The 21,520-nt window shown below is 42.8% G+C and overlaps 2 protein-coding genes across 3 annotated transcripts; both read left to right on the top strand.

The window, feature by feature from the left end:
• The first annotated feature begins 362 nt into the window (after positions 1-362).
• ccdc62 (coiled-coil domain containing 62) lies at positions 363-7,767 on the top strand. Of its 2 annotated transcripts, none has more exons than XM_070850854.1 (13): positions 363-586; positions 669-712; positions 800-943; positions 1,482-1,674; positions 1,994-2,160; positions 2,716-2,817; positions 2,896-3,067; positions 3,937-4,038; positions 4,644-4,732; positions 5,520-5,620; positions 6,439-6,580; positions 6,860-7,072; positions 7,236-7,767. In XM_070850854.1, exons 1-13 carry the CDS (start codon positions 508-510, stop codon positions 7,308-7,310), a joined length of 1,623 nt encoding a protein of 540 aa, XP_070706955.1. In that variant the 5' UTR covers positions 363-507; the 3' UTR covers positions 7,311-7,767. The 2 variants fall into 2 exon arrangements, with proteins under 2 accessions (XP_070706955.1, XP_070706954.1); XM_070850853.1 differs by having other exon boundaries at positions 1,479-1,674.
• A 324-nt stretch (positions 7,768-8,091) lies between these two features.
• LOC139218776 (huntingtin-interacting protein 1-related protein-like) lies at positions 8,092-21,001 on the top strand. The gene is made up of 33 exons (XM_070850458.1): positions 8,092-8,172; positions 8,426-8,489; positions 8,960-9,102; positions 9,199-9,255; positions 9,739-9,819; positions 9,910-9,986; positions 10,066-10,127; positions 10,667-10,807; positions 10,895-10,952; positions 11,052-11,127; positions 11,217-11,354; positions 11,450-11,572; positions 11,666-11,849; positions 11,943-12,031; positions 12,808-12,924; positions 13,064-13,165; positions 13,588-13,782; positions 14,442-14,552; positions 14,645-14,839; positions 14,930-15,077; positions 15,876-15,962; positions 16,071-16,178; positions 16,287-16,423; positions 17,340-17,450; positions 17,535-17,593; positions 17,675-17,705; positions 17,801-17,863; positions 18,202-18,302; positions 18,397-18,502; positions 18,764-18,887; positions 19,418-19,479; positions 19,576-20,118; positions 20,831-21,001. Exons 1-33 carry the CDS (start codon positions 8,092-8,094, stop codon positions 20,864-20,866), a joined length of 3,810 nt encoding a protein of 1,269 aa, XP_070706559.1. The 3' UTR covers positions 20,867-21,001.
• Positions 21,002-21,520: the final 519 nt, after the last annotated feature.

Below are 21,520 nucleotides of genomic sequence, written 5' to 3'. Positions count from 1 at the left end.
GTATAATATACATACATGTGTGTGGGCAGTAGTAGCAGCGACACTCATCGCACTCTCAGTGATATAATTTTACTTTGGGAATTCATTAAAATCATTAAAATATTTAGAAAAGAAACGCGAGATGTCCGTTGATGTGACGTCACTGTCCTATCCTTGTATTCTCCCCTCGCTCATTTACGTTCAAAAGTTAAGCTAACGTTAGCTAGCAATCCAAGTTTTTAGTTCCAACTAACGATATTTAAATGAGTTTTTCGAGCTTAATGTCAAATCTCATGAGCGTTTGAGTTTATCAGCCTGTTTTGCGGACTGCCAGTTAACTTTAAAGTTACTTTAAGAGACGTTAAGCTAACGTTAGCCTATCTAACTGAAACTAACGTTAGCTGACAGGCTGCCTTTATACATCAATGGCATGTCCAGCCAAAACATGCTAGCAACAACAACAATGAAGGTAACATCGCACAGTGGGGCTTCTGGAGAAAAAAACAGTTAAATAACAGTTATGATGTGATGGACGAAGGGAAAAGATTGCCCCCTTCAGATGGAAGAGCTCTTGGAGGAGCCCCAGCCTGTTTCTCCTGGTCAAATGGTGAATATTCACATTATTAATGTGTTTAGCATCAACAGTCCCATTAAAGTCTTCAGCTTGAAACATATTTGAAATGTTTCAGATACTTCAGCTGAGCTCTGGTGGCACAGCACTCCAGTTAAAAAGGTCAGTGACAAAGCCACCTGTGAAATCAACCCCTAATAGCAGTGCAGCCTCACTGTCTCATTTTAATGTCCATGTGGCATTTTGCAGAAAAATGGTGGTGCTCTGCTGGATGCAAGCCAACCCTCTGCAGCAACCAGCTTCAGGATGGACAGCACAGCCAAGCAGTGGGCCAACAGTTCACCTCCCATCCCAGCAGACTCCCTCCACCCCCCCAGCTCACAGGACACAGAGGTGAGGTCAAATGCAGAGCACTGATTGGGCCAAGCAGAGCTCCAGGTTCATCCATTGTCCTGTTGTAATATTGTGCAGCAGAATAAAAAAATAAGAAAAGAGAAGTTATTCTTCCTCAAAACATGGAAAACAATCTCAAGTGTAATTAGAATTAATAATTCTACAACTAAGTTTTTTTTATTGATTAGTTTGCTGATTATATTCTCAAAGAAATGAATTGTTTTGTCTATAAAATGTCAGAAAATAATGAAATATATTGTATAAACTACAGTTTCCTACATCCTTAACTGTCTAATTGACATTGCTTGTTCAACTAACAGTCCAAAACTTTAAGTTATTTTGTTTTCTGTCATAAAGGACTAAGGGAACCAGGAAATATTCACATTTTAGAAGGTGAAATCAGTGAATTTTTGCTCAAAAATGACTAAAACAGTTAAGAAATTATCAGAATTGTTCTGCCAGTTCCGTTAAATCATTAAATACAGGCTGTGTTATGGTGGCATTAGCTTTACGTGGCCTTCTGTGTGCTTTGCAGCAGTTTCCTGTGAGTGACCTGAGTGGCTCCACTATCCAGAGGCAGAGGAGGGAGCTCCATCTGCTGATGGCGGAGCTGAAGGACCGGGACAAGGAGCTGAACACCATGGCTGCCTCCCATCATAAACAGCTTCACGCCTGGGAACAAGACCGCCGGAGGGTGCTCACCTTGGAGCAGAGGTGTGCCCGCCTGGATGGTGAGGACGCAGAGGATATCCTCCTGGATACCATTTCTGCCTTCCACAGTTTAGCATCAAAACTGCAAATTATGCTGAATAATAAATCAATAGATGTTTATTTTGCTTGTGCTTGTCTATTGTAGGGCTGCAAATAATAATTATTTTAATTATCAAATAATCTACTGATTATTTTCTCCATAAGCTCTTTTCCAGAGCCTTTTTTGGCATCTTAAAATCTGACCAACACAGACCAACACAGCCTCTTGTAGTCCAGGATTTGTTTAAAATATGTCTTCCCTTCACCATATGACAGTGTTTTCTATTGTTGTTTGTACAGATGAGTTGCAGAAGCGTAATGAGGTGATCAAAGCCCTGACTAAACGTGTGTGGGTGGTGGAAACCAGGGAGGAGGAGGTCCAAAAGGAGCTCAGTGCAGCCCGACAGCAGCTACATGAGCTCGAACAGAAAAGGCAGCAGATCAGCCAAAAATGTGAAGACTTTGAGGTGCCATTATATCAATAATACACATTTATATTATGTATCAAAATTACAGAAAGGATCCCTACAGAAATAGACCCGTAAGATCCTTTCGGTTTAACCAGAAACAGCCTTTATAGCGCTCTCTTTTAAGCCACCAGACTTCATTGACAAAAACAGTAGTTTTACCTGCAGGACATGGGAGTTGCTGGTCTACCGCTGCATCGATCAGTTAGTTAGTTTGTGTTATTGTGTGACTTTTGTGTTTTGAAGAGTTAGCTCTGATCTGAACTAACGTGTTAAAACACGGAAGTGACAGCAACTAGTAAACCAGAAACTCCCCTGTTCTGCAAGGTAAAATTACTGTTTTTGTCGGTGGAGTCTGGTTGTTTTGAAGAGAGCAATATAACGGCTATTTGTGGTTAAATCAAAAGGATCTTACAGGTCTATCTCTGTAGGGATCCTTTCCATAACAATCTGAGCTTATCTGAGTTATTGTAAGATAATTATTCTTCTCACACATTTCATCCTCAATAGAAAACAGTTGTGAGGCAGGACTAATGTGTCAATGGTGTCTTTTAGGAGAAGAACCAGAGTCTCAACTCCACGGTCATGGCTCTGTCCACTCAAGTCGGCTCTCTGCAGGTCAAGGAGGAAGAACTGAGCTCCATGCTCAAACTCAAGGTACACCAGTAGACCATGTTCTCTTTGAAAATGTAGTGATTATGTGGGATCTTATCTGATATTTCCTTCTTCCATCAGGACAAAGACGTGACTGAGGCGTCCGGTAATATAGTCGCCCTCACGGGGCGCCTACGAGATCTAGAGACATCGCTAACGGAGAGTCGCTCACGGGAAAGCAAACTCCTGAGAGACCTGGAGGAAAATAAACGGCGTTACAAAGAGGCCAAGCACGATGTCACACATGTGAAAGGTACCTGAGTAAAACCTCAGTATTATACCTACGGAAGACGATGTGTGTTTCACTTCAAAATGGTTTCAAACAATCATCTTAAAACTCTTTAAATGGACTGCACTGGAGTCGTTGGGCATTTTAAGGCCATATTATAGACAGCAGAGGGATGCAATAAAGGGCCGTCTGTTACTTTTAGTGTGTCCAAATGAATACAACTCTGTTTACATGAAATGTGCACCGTTATCCGCATTTGAATAATTACCACATCAGTTGGCCATTTGGAAGAGCTATAACCACGATTCCCTTTGAACTGGCTGACATTTTGTTCACATTTGTTCATTTCAAGCAGCCTTAATGTCAAGAAACTGAATTAAATGTAGTAGATTTACCTGCCGTTAGGGCTTCAACTAACAATGATTTTCATTCTCGATTACTTTGCCCTTCATTTTCTTCAGTAATTGTCTTGTTTGATGACAGAAAGTAATGTAATATTCCCATTATAATTTCCCAGAGCCCACTGTGATCACCTCAAATGGCTCAGAAATCAACAATATGCAGTTTACTATTAAATATGATGAAGAAAAGCAGCAAATCTGCACATTTGGGAAGCTGGAACTTGAGAATATTTTGGTATTACTTCTTGAAAAATGATCAAAACAATTAATCAGTTTCTTAGTAATTTTTTTTCCCGCAATGTTTGCTTTCATTTTCTTGTTAAAACACCAAATCAAAGAAAAATCCAGCAACAATTCAACAGTTCAACACACACAATATTGGATAGAAGACAACTTAAACATAATATTTACAATCAATCGTGAAAATCTGTACTGAATAACCTTCTGTCGATGGACTAATTCATTAATCACTGAGGCTGCACGTGTTTCCAGAGGAGCTGCAGCAGCAGGTCACTCAGAGCAGCACTCAGAGAGAAGAGATCATCCGACTCAAACAGGAGCTCCAGCTGCTCCGCAGAGATCTGGTTTTGTCAGGTACATTAAAACTACAACAAAACACCAAATACATATTTTATAAAACACTGAAAAACCTCCAGCTGTCAGTGTTTTAAAAAGTGTTTATCAGAACATATTGTCATCACTAGTTTTTATTTTTTAATCCATGTGTATCTGTTTTTATATTACTCTTGTTCTTGTTATTACTATTTATTGCTGTTATTTTACCAATATTACTTTATTCTATTGATCAAATGGTGCTTTGTTATCTTACTGTGATTATTCTCTACATATTTTATCGAATTCTTTATAACACATTTTAGTGTGTTTAGAGATTTGTCCAGATAAAAGCTATTAAACGATCAATTAGTCTGTAAATTATTTAGTCAGATTCACAAATTCCCTTTGCTCCAAACTTAAGTTGTTGGAAACAGAATATTTTCTGCTGTTTTAGTATTGATGAATGATGATTCATTGATCATAGCAGTCATAGTAGTCGATGGGTGCAGTGAAATTACAGCCAGTATTCGATTCAGTAGGAGATAAAGACCATGTTTGTCTCAGGAAGCTTCTCTTGATTTTAATCAGTGCTGTAGCTGTTTTCAGATGCCTCCCAGCCTGAACGCTAAACTGTGTTTCACCAGGGGAGGGAGACAGCTGGAAGGATGAGCTGCTGGAACTGGCTCGCTCCAAGCAGGAACGCACCGCGTCCGAGCTCCACTGGCTGAGACAGGTTCGGTATCTGAGCTGAGAAGAAAACAGAAAAACTTTCCCCCAGCTTCACAACATGGCTCAAAAAAAAAACAAACTACCAGCAACAGTTATGAATTTAAAAAGTTTACTGTAATAAAACACCTCTTCAGTTGCTAGACAGCAGTCTTTCCTCATTCCTCCTGCTCACACTGCAGTCGACGTTAGAGGCGTCTTTCTGGTTTGGCAGCATACCTCACAGAGTTCATGCTGTTTCTTTACTGCAGCTCTGGGTCACTGTCATGTCCAGAACACAGCAGTCACAAGAAACTAGGGTTTTTAAAGACCTAATGAAATAAAAACTAAAAAGTTCTCACCCTGTGTCCCATCCTGTTTTACCTGTTATCTAATGGTTCCTCTCGTCTTTTCCCTCATCTTGAACTCATATACATTATTTTACCCACTCTAATGTGATGTGGGGTGACTCATGAAACCACACTAAAGCTAAAGCTTGTGGGTTGTAGTAGCTAGTGGATTGATATTATAGGTCAGAGATGTGTGTTGAAAAACTGTATATTTCCAGAGAATGTGGTTTAATTTATTGATTTTCTCTCTCATCCTCCTCCGGATCTCCCGGCATGAGTGAGGAAGGTGTAGGTGGAGGCCAGCAGTCCTCTATAACTCTGTATCGCTCCACGTTTTCTAAACCACCTTCGCTCTGAGCGGTCCAACTTATCTGGACGTATTTCATTTCCCTCCGATATACTACACATGACAAAAGATGAAGACGCACATAATGCTGTTTGTGTGTGTGTGTCTTTTTCTAACAGGTGTGTGAGAATCAGCGAAATGACCTCCAGCTTCTGCAGCTGAACCTGGAAAGCACCCGTGAAACCCTGCGGGAGACGACCAGTCAGCGATTACCTGACAGGTGAAGAGTGAGCAAGGAACACATGGCTTCACATCAGGGATCCCTTCTGTGGTGTTGACTATTTTAACTCTACTGTTTTTAAACCTGAACCTGATTTTTTGTTGCATATTTAGGTGTTTAAATGACTGATAGGTACAGGTACAGGTCCAGTAGAGTCACCTCAACCGGCAGCCTCAAAACAGGCTGCAATGGTTGTAATAGGACCCTTTGGGGCAACCATGTTTAACTGGAAACAGCCGTTATATTGATCTTTTCGAAGCCACCAGACTATATAGCCAAAAACAGTCATTTTATCTTGCACAACAAGGAAGTTGTTGGTCTACCACTGCCTGGATCTGTTAGTTTGTGTGTGTGTTATTGTGTGACTTTGGTGTTTTAAAGGATTAGTTTGGATCTGAACTAATGTGTTAAAGCACCAAAGTCAGAGCAATTAGACCAACAACTCCTGTGTTCTGCAAGATAAAATGACTGTTTTTGTCAATGGAGTCTGGTGGCCCAGGTTTAAAAAGTCCTTTAGAGTCCTTTTAATGCAGTAACTAATCACGTTCAAGTATCTCTGGCTGACAGAACTGTTGCATCCATATCTACAGTGATAACTTTATAGTATATAGCATATATAGTATATATATTTGATATATTTATATATATATAGTTAAATTGTGCTTACTGTTTAACCCAAAAGCAAGCAGTACTTTTCAGATTCATGTTAAACCCTGACTGTGAGTTCAATCCGGTGCAGCCATGGAGAGGAGTGATATTGATCTGATTCTCTAAGAGCAGAAAACATGAATGATTTGTTGGTCTTGTTTGTGTCTCAGTCAGGATGAGTTAAGATGCGGCTGTGTGGACGTCCGCTCGCCTTCATCACTCGGAGCGAAGAACTCCAGACCTTCACATGATGCTGCCTCTCCACCAGCAGCCAACGGTGACCTGGGAGTCTTCTCAGCACACTTGATGGGTGTAAGACAGAAATGGTGCCTCGTGTTAAGAACAGAACAGTTCTGTGAATTCATACAACTAAACACAGCGGTTTTTTTTACACATATTTACAGAAAAATGGAGCAGGAGAAGAAGAAAAAGACACGTTAGGGACACACATTTATGTTGAAAATACATTTAAAAGTGCTTTGTGTTTAATATGCCCCCTTTAAAAACAGAAATGAGATCAAGGCAAGACAGAGAATAAGCATATTTCCCAAAAAGCTGAACTATTCCTTTAACAGCCTCTTCACTCCTCAGCAGGAGGACTGTCTGTCCAGCTGCTCCCTGCAGCAGCTGTTGGAGGAGTCCAGGCAGCTCTCCGGGGCCACTTCAGAGCACAGCAGCTCGAGACGCCACAGCTCTGTACACCACAGCGGGACCACTGACCCCTTTCACTCCCAGAAGTGCCACACACACCCCCACCACCACCACCACCACCACCACCACCTCCCAACTACCCCGACACACAAGGTAGAAGAGTTTCACGATGCTGGGCCTCTTTTTTTCCTCTCTCTCTCTATTTGTATTCACAGGGTGTGGCATCACGGGTGTAAAATGTTCAGTTGGACTGCTCCCATTTTTAGTTTTAGGTGTGTTAATAACATAACAGCTTTCTTTCTTTCTCCCCCATCAGGCCGGTGAAACTCCACCCAAAGCCTGCTCTCCACACCGCCCCAGCCAGCCGTGTGGACGGCTCCACGCTGACTGAAGCACAGATTCTTTTATTACGTGTTTTCACTCACCAAAGTACCTCCATGTGATTAAAGCAGCATCAGTGTTACTACAGAAGGCTGAAGGTTGAACTCTCAGGAAAATAATGCAGTGATTAAACTACTCATGTCATGATATTTGTACTTTTTTATACCCTTTAATCTGTTTGTTTTTACCTTGTGCATTTCTCTGTATGCATTATTTCTAACATACATACTGTGTATTTTTTAAAACCCCTGTTGAGGCTTTGTAAAGGTTGTCTGGTGTGGAGTGTCTGGATGTGAAACCAGTCCTACAGGGCCGATGGGTGCTGTGTCCCTGTATTGTCTTTCCAGTTTCACTGCCTACAGATTCACCAGGTGACTCAGAGGAAATGTCGATAGCTGTAAATAGTTTTTTTTTTTTACCTTTAATCTGTAACTCAATTGATAAAAAACATATTTATATCCAAACTACATGTTAGTGGTGTTTTATTGCTTGTGACAGTTGGACTTTTTAATAATTAACGCGCCGCTAATTTGGCGAGTTTTTGCGCTTTTACGCAGTTGGAGAGCTTTTACGCACAAGAGAAACTGTTCACCTCTTGGTCAGCTTTGTTTAGAAAGACTGATGTGGTGACTTGGAGGAGAGGAGGAACCACCTGGAGATGTGCGCGCGGCGCGTCAGACGCACCTATTGTTGTGTTAAAGAGGCTCGAGAGCGCAGGTGAGGAGCTGAAACCTTTCCAGCGGTGGATTCACACACCTGACTGAAAGTTTGAGCCGAGTCACCGCAGCAACATGAGCAAAACCAAGAACAAAAGCGAGAATAAGACGGAGAAAGCTTTGGCTGCGGAGAAAGAGCAGTTTGGGAAACAACAGGTAAATAAATAAATGACGTTATTATTTAGGGAGAATTAAGCTTTTCAGTGTTATTTTGATTTTCCTGATTAAATATACGGTTCGTAATGTTACATCTGGGACATTAAACTCTGCAGGAATAACATGTTCTAACTTAAATCTTGACTTTTCTGATACTTTCTTTGGCAGGGGTGAATCCAGCTTTTTCTGTTTATCTAATAGTCGCATCTGTTTCCGCATGTGGCCTCCTGATGTTGTGTCTCTTTTCTTTCAGCTCCATAGCATCAGCAAAACTGTGGCCTCCACTGAAACGCCACCCAAAGAGAAATATGTGCGCAGTATCCTTTTCTTTTTTTTAACCTTTCCATTTCCTTCTTTCCAGCCAACCTGTAAAATATGACTGTGAACTGACACTGTGGTCAAGGCAGCTGTTTTTACTCTATAAGGCTTATTTCAAGCACGAAGGCAAGTGGAAGTGATTTATTCTGGTAAAAATAGCAAAATGAAATACTAGTTACCTTAAAAACTAAACGAATTAAAACTAAATAAGAAGTTAAATAAACTAAAATACCAGTGGAAATAAAGTAAAGAATATTAAATCAAACAATTGGTACAGAAACAACAGCTAAATATTTACTAATAAGAAGTTCCTACAATGGTAATCCATTCAGTAGTTAAGTCAAGCTGAAGATCAGTCTGTTTCTTTATTAATCACACCTTAATGTAATGAACCTGCTGGGACAGGAGTGAATTGTTACATTTAGATTTTTAGCATTGGTGTTTTGGAGTTTCCTTGACAGCTGTGAAGATATCATCATGGGGACACATAAGGAAGGAGGAGCCACCACCTTCTGGTCCTACATCCTCAACCTTCCTCTGTCCAGCAACTCCATGGTCAGCTGGAAGTTCTGCTATCTGCTGCACAAAGTGCTCCGGGACGGGCACAGAAATGTGAGTCTCAGTCTGCCCTCTATCAGTGTTTTCTCTCTCTCTCTCTCTCTTTCATGCTGTGATGTGTAATCTCCCTTTTCTCCGTCTGACCTCCAGACGGTCAGAGACTCTCACAGATATTGTCGCAACGTCAAAGACATGGGCGTTCTCTGGGTGAGTAGCACTGATGGAGGAAGTACACACAACATTTACTGATGTTTTTTTTAAGCCTGGGTCGAGCTTGTACATGGTTTGGAATTGATCTAGTTGATCACCCTGACCAGCAGCCTCCCTGCAGTAATCCTTTGGGGCACCTGATCACAGTAGGTCCACTAAAAGAGCTTGTTTGACCCACTGACAGGCTCAGAGTGTTATTCTAAGTGTGTGACAGCATCATGGAAAGGATCCCTACAGAGAGAGACCTGGAAGATCCTTTTGGTTTAACCACAAACAGCCGTTATATCACTCTCTGTGCACACACACCAGACTACATTCACAAAAACAGGGATTTTATCTGGCAGGACATGAGATTTGTTGGATTAGTTAGTCCTCTTAGAGCCATTATTTAACTGACATAATTTATAATTTAACTACTTTGTGTTTTGCAAACAAAAAACAAATGGATGGGTGACAACTTATCTTTTAATTTCTCTCCAGGGAAACTTGCATGATCGATATGGCCACATCGTTGCACTGTCTGCTAAATACCTCTGCCTCAAAATGGAATTTCACAAAAAGGTAAGATAAATGTTTATTTTATGGTTTTTATAATGATGTGTGACAAAACCACTTGATGATTTAAAAAAAAAAACAACCCTTCCTCTGCAGCACAAGACGTTCCCGGGCAACTTTGAGACCAATGATGAGACGTTGGAGAGGGAAACAGGAAATGATATGACCAAAGTGTAAGTTTTCTACCCACACGTGTGTCACACATCAGCGCTGTGATTTAATGTGCTTAAAGGTGGTTTCCATGTGTTGTAGGTTAGACATGACGCAGGAGCTGTTGGATTATATGGATGCTGGACTGAAGATGGCTGAGACAGGTGAGCCCACACACTCCTTTATCTTTAAGGATAAACCTCAGCTCTATTTTTACATATTTTGATATGAAATACTATTAAAGATAAAAAGTTTTTGAATTGGTCCTGTAGATCGCCTCAGCTGGCAGCCATCCAAACAGTGTCTGACAATAATGTGGAAAGATTCCCTACAGAGATAATGTTCTTTTTGTTTAACCAGAAACAGTTGTTATTTTGGTCCTTAAAGCCACCAGACTCCATTGACAAAAGCATCGATTTTACCTCGCAGAACATGGCAGCTGCTGGTCTAGTCTTTCTATCTCTCTGTGACTTTGGTGCTTTAACACATTAATTTGGATCCAAACTCACATGCAATAGTCTCACAATAATTCTAACAAACGAACTGATCAAGGCAGTAATAGACCAACAACTCCTGTGTTCTGTGAGGTAAAATTGCCAGTTTTGTCAATGGAGTCTGGTATATGTAAAAACTGTGTTGGGATTTGGGTGACAACAACTTATCCTTTAATACGTCTTTGATGTTGTGTTTTTCTTGTCTGAAGTTCTCCGTCAGCTGGATGCCAACGCGGCCAAATCCACCACCCCAGCTGGACAGTGCAGACTGACTCCTCTCATACCCCTCATACTGGACTGTAGCTTCCTCTACCACTTCTCTGTCCTGTCCATGTTCAAACTTCACAGCCGTGAGTGACGTAGGAATGTTTCTTCATCCCACCAAACCTTACTGAGTTAGATCAAACCTCACATCCATCATTTGCTCTGGTTTATAGGCATCGCTCCAGATATTCTTCTTGGCCATCGAGAGCGGTTCCGTGATCTATTTTTAAGGTATATATATATATATATATATATATTATCTGTGTTACACTTTTACAGCTCTTACAGGCTCTGTTGGTGACAGCTGTGTTTTCTTGTTTTGTTCTGCAGCCTCACACAGTTCTTCGACAGAGCCAGAGAGATGGAGTTCTTTAAAAGTATCATCCAGATCCCAGATCTCCCAGATGTGAGTAACAAGTCCCACATCTACCTGCATTTATTTGGTGTGGCTTTCCCTTCATGCACATGTATTTTCTGTTCATTATAACCCCACAGGAGCCTCCAAACTTCCTCCGTGCTGCCGCTTTGGGAGAGTATAAAAAGCCGGTGGTGGGGATGTCAAATGAGGAGTATCACGAGGAGGAGGAAGTGGAGCCGCAACCAGAGCTCAGGGAAGCGCCGCAGATGCCGCAGGTTCGCTTACACTGAAGTAAAAAAAAAGTTTCCATTTATGTTTTCCACCTCTTTTTCTGGTGTCAGTGCTAAAGCTTAGTGTCTTTTCACCACAGTACTACTTGCTCAGCCAGATGGGAATGCCTGATGCTTCGCTTGAGCAGAAGGAAAGTGAGAATGACAGTCTGAAGAGAGAGCTGGAGGTCCTGAAACCAGAGCTCCAGCTCATCAAGACTGAGGTGAGTTGGGCGTCGTGGTGTCAGAGAGCTCACGTTGGATAAACTATTCAATAACGGTGAAACATACTCCCCCTTTGCTCGTCCTGCCCTCAGGCTCAGAGGTGTGTAACTGAGTTAAAGGCTCAAGTGAATCGTCTGGAGGCCGAGGTGGAGGAGCAGCGCGCCCACAAACAGGTGGCGATGGTGGAAAACGAACACCTGCGGATGGAGGTGGAGGGTTTACGGAGCGCTAATGTCGCCGGTGTCGGGGCTCAGATCGGACTCAAGGAGGCAGACAGTGAGTACAGCCCAGAGATCTGTGTGAAGGTGAAGCAGCCAATACGAATGCAGCTGCACCTCACTGACGGTGTGTGTGTCCTCTTCCTCACAGCTCGAGCTCAGGCAGCAGAGCTTCGATTCACGCAACTCAAAGAGAGACACGCAGAGCTGATTACCGGCCACGCGGAGTTAATGAAGAAGGTAAACAGCTCCATCTCACTCTCAAAGGAGAAGTCTGACATTTTGGGAAATCTGCTATTTAGAAGGGGGGTTGTATGAGGAACTTAGAATCAATATATCACCTATAGTGGATGGCTGTCGGCATGATCCCAGTTTGGAGGAGCAGGCAGGAGTCCTGGCTTGTACTCTAAGTGCTGAAAAACCTAAAAAAACAGGCCCACTTAAAAAAGATCAACATCAATTTTAATGCACTAACGCTTAAAATATTTCCACCACTTTACACTTGCGACAAACAGCAAAGGGGAAATGAAGCTGTTCTCTCTTGCTTGTCATTCTCTTCAAAGCCGCCAGACTCCATTGAGAAAAAACAGAAATTTTGCTTCATGCAACACGGGAGTTTCTAGTCTACCGCTGCCTCGACTGACAAACGTATATACTAGTTCAGATCCAAAGTAAGCATTCAATACACCAAAGCCAAACAACAACACCAAGAAACTAACCAATCGAGGCAGCGGTAGACCAGCAACTCCCTTGTTGTATGAGGTAAAATTACTGTTTTTGTCAATGGAGTCTGGTGGCTTTGAAGAGAGCAAAGCAAGAGAGAGAATGGCATCAGTTCCCTGTCAAAGGTGTCTGACGGCAATGTTAAGCGGTGAAAATATTCTAAATATATTGTTCACCTAAACTGATATAGATTCTTTTAGCTAGGCCCCACTCACAGCAACACTTAGCTTCCATTCACGTAGCTTCAGAAAACTCCTAATATTCTGTTATTTGTTGTGTGTGTGGTTGTGCAGAATGCAGGCATGGTGAGGGTAATGTCGAGTACAAAACAAGGCCAAGACGATTTGCTGAGAGCCAAACAGCAGCTGGAAAATGAGCTGGAAAATCTACGACAGGAGAAAAGAAACATGGTGAGACCTCGTCAACTCGTGACCCATAACCACTGCAGACAGGAGAGTCAATAACACCTCCTCATATCACCTGGTTCAACCAGGGAGACTTTTGTGTTGATAGACTGTTGTGAATATTGATTATGTGTCTCCTGATCAGATGAATCAGCAGCAGCAGGAGGTTCAACGCCTGAACAAAGAACTACTGGAGCACAGAGCAGAGCTGGCTCACCTTCACAGCACTCTGCAGAACAAAGAGATGGTAAATTCATTCTTAATGCTCTGAACACCTCTGCTCAGCATATCAGCTGTCAAAATTTCAACAAACCCTGCAGCACCACCATCAGGCCAGATTTGTAGTCACTTTCAGATTCAGTCAGGTCAGTTTCTGCCTCAGTGAGTTAGTTATTTTGTGACTTTGGTGTTTTGAAGAGTCAATTTGGATCCAAACTAACATGTTCAAACACCAAAGTCACAGCGTAAAATCCCTGTTTTAGTGAATGGAGTCTGGTGTGTGTGCAGAGAGCGATATAACGGCTGTTTGTGGTTAAACCAAAAGGATCTTCCAGGTCTCTCTCTGTAGGGATCCTTTCCATCATGCTGTCACACACTTACAACTTTGACAGACAAGGTTGTTTTTTTTAAATCAACCAACGTATCATGTTTGTGGTTCCCCTCCTGCAGGAGGGATCTCAGGTGGGCAGCAGCCTGGTCGCTCTGCAGGCAGAGCGGGACGTGCTGCTGCGCTCCGCCAGAGAGAGAGACGCAGAGCTGTCCTCGCTGAGACATCAGACACAGCAGCAGCAGAGCTCCCAGGACCTGGAGAGAGACCGGCTCAACCGAGAGCTGGAGGCTCTGCGAGCTCAGCTACAGCAGCAGGTACACACACACAGGACCGTAGAGATCATCAGACATGCAGTCAACAGTGCACAGTGCTACCTCGGGTCTGCTTACTGTCTCAGATCATCTGGAACAAACTCACTGTCCTGTTTACCAGTGCACTTTGAGATTAAGTTTGGGACCATTTATTTGTTCATACCTCTCACGGCCAGGTAGCTGAGCCTATTTTCAGCCTGTGATATTTTCTTTAGTTCTATTTTACATGTCCTTTTACATTTAGGCTCTTTAATATCTTGCCTTGAATTGTCTTGTTGTTGAGAGCAACGGTGGAAAGTAACCAAGTATTTCTGAGTATCTCCATTGTCTGAAACGTTATACTCCTTCTCCACCACATCTGCTGAGGCAAATGTTGTAGTTTTTACTGCACAACATTTGTCTGATAACTTTAGTTACCTTTCAGATTACTTCCTGCCCAGTGAAAACCATATTTCTCCAAATGTGGTGATTCTAGACATTATATGCAGCAACATTTTACAGCAACATGAGAACATTTACTTTTCATAGTTTGCTGATAATACATTCATATTCTTACAGTGTGGTTTTAGGACTTTAGCTTCAGTCAAAGATCTGAATATTCCCCCCCTCACTGGCTGAAAGGTGCTACAGCATACAAATAGACTTGCTTTGCCTTTTTGTAGCTTTCCATCAATGCGGAGCAGAAGTTGGAGATGGACAGGCTGAGACGGGAGCTGGACTCGACACGGGCAGAACTGACTCGTGCAAACGGCGCCCTGCAGAGCAAAGAGATGGTGGGAATATTTCCAGTAACTTTTCTGACAAACCGACAAGTCGTCCTGAGGAAAAACCACATGCTGATACATGTTTTGATCGCTCCTAACAGAGTGGTACCCAGCTGAGCTGCACGCTAGCAGGGCTGCAGGCGGAGAAGGAGGTGCTGCTCCGCTCGGCGAGGGAGCAGGAGGCTGAGCTGAGCTCCCTCAGGCAGCAGGCTCAGCTCCACCACAGCTCCCTGGAGCAGGAGAGGCAGCGGAGCAGCATGGAGCTGGGGAGCCTGCACGCTCAGTTACAGCAGCAGGTGCTCCGCTGTGTTTATGATTAGATATTATTCATGTATCATAAATGTCATTGTGCTTGGTCACTGATGAGGTTGTGTGTGTTACATCAGGCCTGTCGTGAAGGTGAGCTGGCCCAGAAGCTGCAGGAGGAGCAGTTCTGTCTGCTTCAGTGTGCTGTGGTGGAGGCCGAGGGCATCATACTGGACGCTGTGGCCAAACTGGACGACCCCATTCACGTCTGCTGCATCAGTTCACCTGGTAACACCTCCTTCTTTTTGTCCCCTCCAAAAATCACATCCATTAGCATGAATTTACCTAAAGTAAATAAGTAATCCCAGTAGTTTTAAACCATGTGCTGAGAAAAGGTTCATTTGTGTATCCTATGTCCTCCGGTTTCCTTTTTGGAATGACTAAAGCAGACTACCGTCGTCCTCTGTTTGAGGGAGTTATTTCCTGTTTCCTGTGCAGTTGGTCATAATCTTTGCGGTGTGTTCAAGAGCAGCTTTTTGGATCAGAGACCAGAGTCACGGCACACCAAAAACACAAAGTCCTGTTTGATGGCTGCCAGCTGAGACCAGTTTCAAAACCTTTTGTACCTTCAAACCTAAAATATGTAAAAAACCATCCCAGGTTTAAAAGCACCAGAGTTCTCCTTTAATTTACAACCATATGAATGATATGAAATTAGTTTTAATGTTTAGTCATTATGTACATAATCCTTACAATGAATAAAGTTAGTCCTGAAAACCTTAACTCCATCACTTTACTTAATTTCCCTCAACTGAGTATTTAAAAACACATTATTAACAGTTAATAAATGGTTTAAACACACTATAAAGTAGTTCTACACACATAGAAATACATTGTAAGTATGTTATTATACAGTTAAAACTTCACCCACTAAGACTTCTGATTACTGCTGTGTTAGAAATGTCCTTTTATCTGCTAACAGCTACATCACAGTGAGTTATAGAGCGTTCATGTATTTCTATATGCTGCTTATAGATTTATCTTCTTCGTACCTTTTCTCTGAGCTCTCCTCTTCCTGTTTTTCAGATTATTTGGTGAATCGAGCTGAAATCACTCTGGGTTCTATAGACAAAATGCAGCAGAGCCACTCGGTCTACCTGGGAAACAGGAGTGGTGGGTGAAGTGTGTGTGTGTGTGTGTGTGTGTGTGTGTGTGTGTGTGTGTGTGTGTGTGTGTGTGTGTGGAGACGGTGTGTATTCACTGCTCCTCTGTCCTTTCTAGACGCCAGTGGTTTGTTGAGAGCGGTCACACAGTTTTCCCACCTCGCCGCCGACACGATCGTCAACGGAGCAGCAACATCCCACTCTGCTCCCACCGACCAGGCCGACCGTACGACACACACACACACACACACACACACACACACACACACACACACACGACACACACACTGTAGTTAACACACTGCATTAAACAACATTTTCCCGTCTCGTGCAGGTTTAACTGACGGCTGCCGGGACTGTGCGAATCACTGCCTTCAGTTCTTGAAGGATCTGAAGCTTCAGGCCAGTTTACCGAGAGCAGAGCCCTCCGCCATCCGCTACACCGTCCAACGCCTCCTCGCCCTGGGACAGGTCAGGCACATCTTCACATTTTCATTACAGATGGGAGCAGATTAAAGGAAAAACCTGCACAAAAAGAGTGGAGAGACACATAAAATCCTTAAACAGAATAGAAACTTGATGATCTCTGCACTCCTGTTGCTCTTGCAGTAGAGATCTTGATCTCAGTGTGTTTACCTGATTAAATAAGGTTATATTTATATAAATAAGAGAATATCTTGTGGAGGAACAACGTCCATCCCTCCATTAGAGTTCAGTACAGACTTGACGAGGAGCTCTGAAGCTTAATTTGTCACCTGTCTGTAAATCTTTGTAAGCAGATGCCAGTGTGGCTGTTTACACACAGGTTTATACTGGAAAGAGGATATTTTGTGTTTAATCTACCCTGCTTTTTATATTTGTTATCAGTTTAACCCAAACCATGATCCTAAACCTTGACAAGTAGTTTTGGTGCCTAAACCTAACCCACCTGCGACTTAAAACTGATAATAATAAAAGAAAACTGAAATATACAAGTTAACTAAGTCTACAAATGAGTTAATGTAATTTACTGTTGGTCTCATTCACAGGATCTAAACCCTGTTGTCCACTAACTAAACCATTCAGCCACTGCACACACATTTTTTAATACTGTGTAACCAGACTGGGTGTAACTAGACACTCTGATCTTTTAAATTATGTCTCATCTTTAGTGGCTTTTAGGATTATTAATCACAAAGCTAGATTTAGAGATGGAAAGTATCATTTGAGGCTCACAAACAGTCACTGTGTAATCAGCTGTATTGGTGTCCCCTGACTCATACTTAATATTACTGTGGCCCTTTTTAAAACATAATTATTTATTATTTACTCTCTTATGTTGATGTATTTCTCAGGTTGCTCTGCTTTGATCATGATAGAAAACAATAACTGTGTGATGTCTGTGCAGGATTTGCGTCCAAAAGGGCGTGACGTGCTGAAAGAAGAGCTGGGATACGTGGTGGACAAAGAGATGATCGCCACATCGACCGCTATTGAAGACGCTGTGCTGCGAATGGACGTAAGGACGCACACACGGCGTGAGCGATGAGCCTGACGAACTGTGGTGATGCTCAACATTTCTGCTTCTCTTCTTGTTCCTCAGGAGATAATGAATCAGGCAAGAAGAGACACGAGCGGCATTAAACTGGAGGTCAACCAGAGGTAATGACCAACACTGTAAAGTAGATTTTTTAAAGTTCCTCTGCTTCATTTTCTTACCTGCAATCTGTGTGATCGTTCCAGTATCCTGGGATCCTGCTCAGACCTGATGAAGGTAAGAAGTCCGTCAACTTTCAAATACGTTTCTGTGAACTCGTGTTTTTATTTCCACTTCCAGTTTTTTCTTCTTCTCTGCTCGTTCCTCTCCAGGCTGTTCACATGCTGGTGACAGCAGCCACTGACCTACAAAAAGACATTGTGGAGGGAGGCAGGGTGAGTTGGCGTCACACCTACAGTTCACAGTTTCAGATCTCCTCCCAGACTCAAATTAATCAGGAGATTTAGCAGCGACAACAGTATTATTTCCACAGGGGACGGGGGATTTCTTTGCCTTGTATCTGGGTCACGTTAACTGGTTGAAGCTATTACTCATTATTGTTGAAAGCACTGAAAAATGTGATATAAATGTCAGTAAATTTATGTACCGAATAAATAATTGGTCACACATCACACCAGTTTGACCGGCATGACCGTGAAGGAGCTATTAAATTGCTCTCTATGTGGTATTAAAAGTCTTAATTGATATGCATTTATAATTATTCTTTCCGCAGGGGGCGGCGTCTGTTACTGAGTTTTATGCCAAAAACTCTCGCTGGTCAGAGGGACTCATCTCAGCCTCCAAAGCTGTGGGCTGGGGCGCCACGCAGCTGCTGTAAGCATCCAAACATCCAGTCAGTACAAACACACGTCATCAGTCACATGACATCACCTTCCCTGAACCTGTGTGCTCACCTGTCTGCTCTCAGAGACTCAGCTGACCGGGTCGTGGCTGAAAATGGTACATATGAGGAGCTCATCGCCTGCTCGCATGAGATCGCCGCCAGCACCGCCCAGCTGGTCGCCGCCTCCAAGGTACAAACTCAAATCAAAATGCCCCCTTGTTGGTTTGTGAAGCCGTCAAGTCACTTTAAAGGGGTCTGGTGGTGTTTTTAACCACAAATGTTGCTGAGGGATGTTTTTATTGGTGGTTTGATCACATTTATGCTGGAGACTGAAATCTTAGAGACAGATATCTTGAAATACAGGTAATTGTTCCTCCATCTGACCCGTGTGGTGCGTCATTAAATGCTCTTCAATTCTTACAAGTGCTGCTGTGCTTCACGATGATTTCAGGTGAAGGCCGACCGCAACAACAAGAAGCTGGGCACGCTGCAGCAGGCCTCACGCCACGTAAATGACATGGCTGCCGTGGTCGTCACCTCCACCAAACACGGGCAGCGGCAGATCTCTGACCGAGGTGAGACGAGGAGCACGCCTGGAGATATTAGAGGATTTGCAGCTTATCCTGTGCTGATTGATTTTTCTGGCCACTCAGGGCAGCAGAAACAAGCTGTGATGTTTATCTTCTAACCAGGGCCCTATTCTCACTGATTTTGATATTCAAATGACTAGTAGGCACAAAAACGCCTGTTTCAGATTAAACCAAAAGGATCTTCCAGGTCTCTCTCTGTAGGGATCCTTTCCATGATGCTGTCACACACTTAGAATAACAATCTGAGCCTGTCAGTGGATCAAACAAGCACTTTTAGTGGACCTACTGTGATCAGGTGCAGTTGTGGATTCTGTTGCAGCCATTGAGGCCTGTTTGTTTTACCTACTTGTCATTTAGTAATTTAATGTGTATAATTATAAGAAAGAGACTGGAATCACCACCCTCTGGTTATGATGAATGTCCCAGAGGATGAGTCCATGAAATCTTTGTTGAAATACTTCAGTCTGGACCAAAACGCTGCCGTTCAAGCAGATTCAACTCTGATGTCTTTACAGGTGCGATGGACTTCTCCGGCATTTCTCTGATCAAGCTGAAAAAAGAGGAAATGGAGGCTCAGGTGAGGCTTTGGGGCGCCATCACTCATCATGTTGTTTGGTGTATTTTCTGTTGATTTGAACTAGTGAGTGATTTCCTGGATCTCTGGGTCTCTCAGGTGAAGGTGCTGCAGCTGGAGAACCAGCTGGACCAGGAGCGAGTCCGTCTGGGGGAGCTGAGGAAGCGGCACTACGAGCTCGGTGTGTCCGGGACTGCCGCCGGGGACGAAGCCGATAGCTTCCCGCCCCCTCCGCCACCTACTCTGCTCGACTCCACGCCAGTACCTCCGTCTTTCTCACAGGCGCAGCCTTACCTAAACACTCAAAGCTTTGCACAAACCAACCCGTTCGCTCCGGCTCACACACAGTCCTACTCTCTGCCTCAGCCTTACACACCAACACACTCCTACTCACAGGCACAGACCTACAGCCCTGCGCAAACGTACACCCCCTTCCAGCCTTACACGCCAAACCCAACCCAAAGCTACTTAACACCTCAGTCTTACTCGCTGTCACAGCCTTCCTCGCAAACAGCGAGCCTCTCCAGGCCTCATTCGCCGTCTCAGCCCCAGACGGCCCTGCAGAATTACCCAGAGAGCTCCAAAGCGGCCTCGAGGAGACCTAACATCTTCACCAAGTCCGGAAACTTGATTAAGAGTGCGGTAAGTGCTGAAAACCACCTGCTAGAGGCCAAAATTCATCATGTAAGCTTAAAGGATAATTTAGGATAATGTATTTCTTAACCTGAACCCTAATTTTGCATAAATTGGGTTTGAAATGGCCGGTAGGCACAAAAAGTTTTGGAATTAGTCCAGTAGATCACCATTAAAAGCACTGACAGGCTCAGAGTGTTATTCTAAGTGTGTGACAGCATTATGGAAGGGATCCCTACAGAGAGAGACCTGGAAGATCCTTTTGGTTTAACCACAAACAGCCGTTATATCACTCTTGTCAAAGCTACCAGACTCCATTCACAAAAACATCGATTTTAACTCGCAGTCAACTGGAGATGCTGGTCTACCGCTCAATCAATAAGTTAATTTGCCTGTGTTATTGTGGTTACAGAAAATATTGTGTTGCATCTGAGCTAGATTTTCATGACTATTCAGTCATACAATAGCACAAACAAACTAACTGATCCAAGGCAGCGATTGAACAGCAAATTCCATGTTCGTAGAGGTAAAATTACTGTTTTAGTGAATGTAGTCTGGTGTGTGTGCTGTTTGTGGTTAAACCAAAAGGATCTTCCAGGTCTCTCTCTGTAGGGATCCTTTCCATGATGCTGTCACACACTTAGAATAACACTCTGAGCCTGTCAGTGGCTAATTTGAATATATGATGTGTATACATGAGTATTTCTCTTTTAAATTACAGTTCAAACGAGGTGAAACTGGAGCTGGGGAATCTTGAAGCGTGACTCTGACATTTTACTTAATCTTAAGTACTTAAATGTCCTCTCCTGTGTCACAAACACTGATTTGCAATCTAATTGTATCTGTTATATCATGTTATTAAACATGCAAATAAATGGAAGTGGCATTTTGTAATCGCACTGACGCCTTTATTCTGTTACTGATTGCTGCTGTACACTGAAGTGATTTATTAAATCTAATAAAATCAGTATGTTCCTCTCTTTTTTGTAGATTTTGCTGATTATGCTCACATCCTTCAGTAAAGTTTTGATTGAAGTACTTTTATTGTATAGTGGAGTATTTTCATACTGTGGTATTTGTACATTTACTTATTGATTATTTACTAGTAATTATTTTTTTTATATATTCTCACAGCGACCTCATCTGTCTGTCATTTCTGTCATGCGCAGTACAAACTGCAGTCTCACCACAGTGGCCACTGTTGACTCCCAATGGGACCACAGTGGAGCTGCGTCAAGGTAGGAGAAGGTAATGCGGAACAACACCGGAACCAGATAGATTTATCTTCAAAATAAAAGCACAAAAACACCATGGAGATTGTTTTAACTGTGGTTAAAACTCTCAACCTGTACAACTTTATTAAGATTATTATTATTATTTAATCACTGTGGTCGTAACATTTGCATTCATA

The sequence above is a fragment of the Pempheris klunzingeri genome, chromosome 19, assembly GCF_042242105.1.
Source record: "Pempheris klunzingeri isolate RE-2024b chromosome 19, fPemKlu1.hap1, whole genome shotgun sequence".
NCBI classification, from domain to species: Eukaryota; Metazoa; Chordata; class Actinopteri; order Acropomatiformes; family Pempheridae; genus Pempheris; species Pempheris klunzingeri.
The sequence above is the reverse complement of the archived record's forward strand: the minus strand, read 5'-3'. Positions and strand labels throughout refer to the sequence as shown.

Coding starts and splice junctions, on each gene's coding strand:
- ccdc62 (XM_070850853.1), top strand. CDS start 508: ATGGACGAAGGGAAAAGATTGCCCCCTTCAGATGGAAGAGCTCTTGGA. Junction 944..1,478: donor CCAGCTCACAGGACACAGAG/GTGAGGTCAAAT, acceptor TGTGCTTTGCAG/CAGTTTCCTGTGAGTGACCT. Junction 3,068..3,936: donor CGATGTCACACATGTGAAAG/GTACCTGAGTAA, acceptor ACGTGTTTCCAG/AGGAGCTGCAGCAGCAGGTC.
- LOC139218776 (XM_070850458.1), top strand. CDS start 8,092: ATGAGCAAAACCAAGAACAAAAGCGAGAATAAGACGGAGAAAGCTTTG. Junction 9,103..9,198: donor TCCGGGACGGGCACAGAAAT/GTGAGTCTCAGT, acceptor TCTGACCTCCAG/ACGGTCAGAGACTCTCACAG. Junction 12,925..13,063: donor GACAGGAGAAAAGAAACATG/GTGAGACCTCGT, acceptor TCTCCTGATCAG/ATGAATCAGCAGCAGCAGGA.